The sequence below is a fragment of the Temnothorax curvispinosus genome, unplaced genomic scaffold, assembly GCF_003070985.1.
Source record: "Temnothorax curvispinosus isolate PA1 unplaced genomic scaffold, ASM307098v1 QBEX01005835.1, whole genome shotgun sequence".
In the NCBI taxonomy this organism is placed as follows: domain Eukaryota; kingdom Metazoa; phylum Arthropoda; class Insecta; order Hymenoptera; family Formicidae; genus Temnothorax; species Temnothorax curvispinosus.
Window position 1 is genome coordinate 35,859 of NW_020215615.1, and position 5,587 is coordinate 41,445.

The 5,587-nt window shown below is 33.0% G+C and overlaps 1 protein-coding gene across 1 annotated transcript in view; it reads left to right on the forward strand.

Annotated features, from left to right (window-relative positions):
* The first annotated feature begins 4,188 nt into the window (after window positions 1-4,188).
* The window catches only part of LOC112455128 (ionotropic receptor 25a), a 7,854-nt gene continuing 6,455 nt past the window's right edge, over window positions 4,189-5,587 (forward strand). Inside the window, exons 1-3 of the mRNA XM_025016864.1 lie at window positions 4,189-4,479; window positions 4,812-4,964; window positions 5,161-5,364. Coding sequence (XP_024872632.1) covers window positions 4,401-4,479; window positions 4,812-4,964; window positions 5,161-5,364 — 436 coding nt within the window. The 5' untranslated portion in view covers window positions 4,189-4,400. The remainder of the gene's footprint in view (window positions 4,480-4,811; window positions 4,965-5,160; window positions 5,365-5,587) is intronic.

A 5,587-nucleotide genomic window follows, 5' to 3' on the forward strand; every position in this document is an offset into this window, starting at 1 on the left:
TTCGCGACCCAACGGGCGACGTTGACGTTGTCGGGTCACCCGCGGCGCGCCTGCGCGTGGCCCGAGCGATCGTCCATTGACAGTTACCAGTTACCACGCTCTCTCGGCTCTCTAGCGAGGCACGTGATCTCGCTTTCCGCTCGCTCCGCGAGGCGCACGCGCGCGTGGTCGGTCTCGCGAGCGCTCCGTTCGACCGCGTTCCATCCGAGCGACATCCGAATTACATATACTTCGCGTCGCCAATTGTAATTGGCTAGTTTAACGTAAAAATTTCAGATTGGTCGAGCCGATGGAAGAAAAACTTCAACCATTGGTCGGCTGTGTGTGATATCCATTTCTATCAATGCGAGTTAACTTTAATCTCGGTTTAAATTCTTATATCGTAAACTTTTATTCTTTTGTAAAAGTTAGTTAGAAAAAAATTATAAGTGAGTTAAACCGAGATTAAAGTTAATCCGCACATGTATGCGTACTGTCTGTGAGTGATTATGGATTGTTTGTAATTAATAATGTTTGCAATAATTAATTATAAAGTTAATTTCTTCAATTAAAAATTATCTGCAAATTGTAGTACAAAAAAATTATTAAATAAATTATTATATGTATCAATTATACTGATATATGTATATATTACAAAATATATACAAAATGATTCGTGTGACTGCTGTGTGATTTATATGCAATATACGCAACTTTTAATGGCGTTCCCCATTCTTGGAAGCAAAAATGGCGTCGAAGCGAGGTCGTTGCTTTAGGATTTCCGCAATATGATTACTTGATTCATGCACATTGATGACATCTGACGAGAAGAAAATTAAATCCTGCCAAAGACGTTTCTTGATAATTTGTAGGTAAATCTTTTTTTTTTAATATATAGTATTTTATTGATATAAATAATTGTAAACGAATTAATTTTACGCAACAGTTATAGCACGTTGCAATAATTCTTATTTATATCTATGATTTATAATTGTTTGTATAATAATTAATTTCTTACATTAAATTTTATCTGCAAATTATAATATAAATAAACTATTAAATAAAATATATTATGGGTAAATTATACTAATCTATATATATATGTATATTATAAAATATATACAAATTTATGTATAGAAATACATCATACCAGTAGTTGGTAAGAAATTGTGATCTTATCAATTATCGATGATAAATTTTTATGTGTACATTTGCATTTTTACACATTTTATTCATAAACATAATAAAAATGATTGTTCTCCCCCCCCCAATGTTTAGTAAAAAGGTAAATAAAAAAAGAAAATAATAGAAAATAAATATTTCTTCTTCTCTTTTCCATTTGCACGATGACATTCGTTGTCACAGTCATATAATCGAACACTCGAGAGTTTTGACTCCTCCCGGTTTTTCCGTTAGAGAAACACAAATATTTAATATAAATTTCAGGATTCAATATAAATTACATTCTCCATTCCTATATTTTAATACTCGCGGGCGATTCAATATTTTTATATAAAAAAGATCAAACATTTCTTTTGATTTAAAATTATGATACTTATAAAAAAATATAAATTTTTTTCTAAAGATATAGTCATTTTATAAGTTCTGTTCCTAAAAAAAATTTATTTCATAACTAAAAAGCATCATGACTCATGACTCATGAATATCGACGCTGCCTTCACCAAGTCACCATTTTTAGAACATGGATTCGATTTAGACGAAAAGATTTGTTCTAAGCCTCACCGAAATATCGAGGCTCTGAAGGCTGGTTTGGCAGCAGCGTCAAGATTCCGTACGCTGCAAAGAGTTAAGAAGTCCAATCGTGTGAAAAAAATTGAAGTAAAAAAGTGGACATCTTCAATAGTTACGTTTTTATATATGATTAGTTTATAATTTCAATTAATAAAATGTGTATATATTTCTTTCATGCTGCTTTTTATTTTAGTTATAAAATAAATCCAGTTTGCTTAGGAATATAATTTATGACTCGACCTGTATACATTTATCTATTCCGCAATTAATCGTTAATTGAATAATCAGAATAATGGATGAGATAATCGATTGTATAATAATTATATGTGCGAGCCGTCGCGTGAGCTATTCAAAAGACAACACACGATCAGCCACCCGCCACATGATTGCTTCAATGATAAAAAAATTCTTTCAGCATTAGTTTTCAATTATAATACCCTTTTTCTTAATTTTTGGAATGAAAAATTCTAAACTATGGACTTTGGAATCTAAAAATAACGCAAGAATTATCGAATCATCTCGTTCTTGCACCTGCCGCGATTCGACGTCCGTCTAAACATCTGCGATGTCATCCATGCGATCTTGATTTAAGATTTAAGACACCATTGTTCCTCGTGACCGCGCATCATCGAGTCCACTGTCTGTCCAAGTGGAAACTGATCAGCCTCGGAGCATGATCTCGGAATATTTTGTGGACAGTACCGCGACTTGAACAAATGCAATATCGATTGTACAATTTTATACAGTTGTTTCATAATATAATAGCATATTATAATTAGTAATGAACGCATTCTTCTTTTAAATACTTCTTTAGAAAGTTCCCAAATAATTTAATCATATAATGATACAAATTGTTTTGAATATTATTTGAAATTTTTAAAGAGTTTTAATAAATGAAAGTTTTAGTTAGATACGGATCTGAAATAAATTTCTTTGGGCTATCAAAATAATTATGTAGTACGCTCAAGCATGATGATAAGCTGCAAAAAGTTTTGACATTCTAGCAATCAGCTTTAACGTTATTTTTAGATCTATAGCAATATGTATTTAGTTAAATTTTAGATATACTTTAGCAACCGTTCTGTCCGTACATCATAAGGAATATACATATTATCTGTTATCATTACTGTTTGCGTGTTAGAAAGACAAAGATATACACACACGTATACATCATCCACGAAAATAGAATCCCGACAAACTCGCATTATTACGTCTGCATTTTCTAGTAAATCTATTTAATTTTCAGTAAATTGTGACTATTTATTTTTTCACTACGTATCTCACGTTACAAAGAAAGGGAAAATGTTATTAAAAATGTATATCTTTCGTATACTAGCTTCTGGAATGTCAGTGTGGCGTAGCGTACTATCGATTAGGTGCTTGGAATTTTCAGCGAGCGACTTGCGATTACCTGCAGTAACGATGTGGTGTATGACATATGTATTATACAGTGAATCAATAATATGCGTATCGATCATTTTGTCGTAGTGGACAGTGTTATGGAAGCTTAATATCGTCGTTTCATTATTTATTAAAGGTTGTTAAAGGCTTTGAAAGACATATAGACAGTTATAATAATAACTACAATATAATATACCTACATTTAACAATATATCTGATTAATAACACGCTATAAAAGATAATTTTTCACTGTAATTAGACACATATAGTCGTTACAATAATTAGAACACAATTGAGTTAGTGACATATTGTACGATTACGACGACTTTGGTGACGCAATTTAACGATCGCCTTAATTCTTCCAGCAAAAACGATGCGAAAGATTCTAGAACGTGTAGTATTTAAATCGTGAGGATTAATAAATATAGAAAATAGGAAATTGTGATAAAAGCACGTCTCTAATTAAAATTACATTATAACTTATTCGGAATTAAATGTTATCTGACTTATCTAACTTACTTTAATTTTTATTAGTCGCGTGTCGCATGTATTAAATAAATATTAACATTAAAGTTAATTTTCTTCTATAACTTCATGTTTATACTATGTTATCTTATTCTTGTTTAAAATACAATACTTCTCAAAACTACCCTCATTGCGTCATCAAAAATAATTGTAATGCTAATGGATCCGGTCGTTATCTTAGTCGTCATCTTCGCTGCTCTTTTAACTGTCGCTGTTGATAATGACATCGATTATGTGATAAATGAGAATAATCATTGTGACAACAAATAGACAATAATTGTGCTTGATTTGCCTCGGATTAATATAATTTGGATAACATTATCATTTGTCTACTGGAAAGACACAAAAATATATTAGATAACAATAGAAATCTAATGAAATCTGGAAGTGAAATCACATCCGTTGAAAGTAGTGCGGTGATTCTAAAGGAGCATATATGAATAACCGAATCTGTCATTTTCTGATACTCATCGATCTGGACGCAGAATTGTGCACGCGGACTTTACGTACCGCACGATAAATCGATGGTCGTGCTGGGCAGGAAAAAAGGATTCATGAGAGATTCGATGGGTACCGATATATAATATTCATAAGCAAAACGTCGTGCCACTGGCATCGGCGCAGGCGTGACCATAGTCGCTTCATTGCGCCATGCCGTTCATATCACATTGTTCTGGTACCTGCTGGCCGAAACGAGACAAAAGTATTCCTCGTTCATTCGTGCGACCTTACTCCATTTCGCTATGTCAACGAGAACGTCGTCCATGTTGACTCTCGTTTTCTTTCTGCCATTTGTGCTTTGTCAAACGCCAATGGATTTGGGTAAGTACAAAGTAGTTTTACACGCGGGGACTAGTATAATATACAAACGAGATATCTTTTTTCATTTTTTCTTTCAACTGTATTTACCAATTTGTCTGCCAATATTACGTTTGACAAGATCTGTTCTCTCTTAGGTTTCTATAATTCTATAATTTTTACTTCTAACGTTAAACCAATGGGTGCCTTAGCCTTAGCCGTATAAGATACATCTGTTTCGTTGCGAAATAACAATTTTAAAACAGTATAGTCTATAAATATTAAAAAATATAATAAAGCGCAATAATAGTGATGATTCCTCGATGTGATTAACGAGGCTGATACTTCTTTCCAAGTGGTCGTGATAGAGGAATCCGATTCGTCTATTTTGGGCATATTAAATGACGCGGTTCCAGAGGCAGAACGAATTTTTGCTAATGATATGATCACCGTTCACGTTTCTACTGTCACGGTGAATCGCGAGAACGTAGACGCAAGTTTCGAGAAAGGTATTCTTGTGTATCGTACAAATTAGAAAATATTGTTATTCGATTTTTACTTTTTACTTTCAAGGTATTGTTGTCTTTTACATGCACGTATGTGTAAAGTGCAAACTATTTCTTTATTCTTTACTATTAGAAAGTAATCTTTGGTAATGAGGTGGGTTGCCCAATTCAAAAATATTCTTCTTTATTTTCCCGACAGTCTGTGCCGTTCTGTATAAAGGAATAAGTATCATACTAGATATGACGTGGACAGGTTGGGATAAACTGCGAAATGTCGCGGATGAGAGGGGAATAGTATACAAACGTGGCGACTGCAGTATATGCCCATACGTTCAAGCGATTGATGATCTTTTGATTATGAAAAACGCAACGGACGTTGGTTTGATCTTTGAAGATGAAAGAGGTGCGCACAGACTAGCGATTATTTACATTACGCTGATGCTACACGTGAATATTATTCTGCACAACTTGTTTTATTGTACTCTGTATTGCACATAGTATCTTCTTTTGCAAATTATGTAGCTTAATCAAAAGTATCAGAGGAAAAAAGTCATTTCTTGCAATTTTTTTATAATTTCAAAAATGCTTTATCACGTTATGATTTTTCAAAAGAACTTGATCCATAT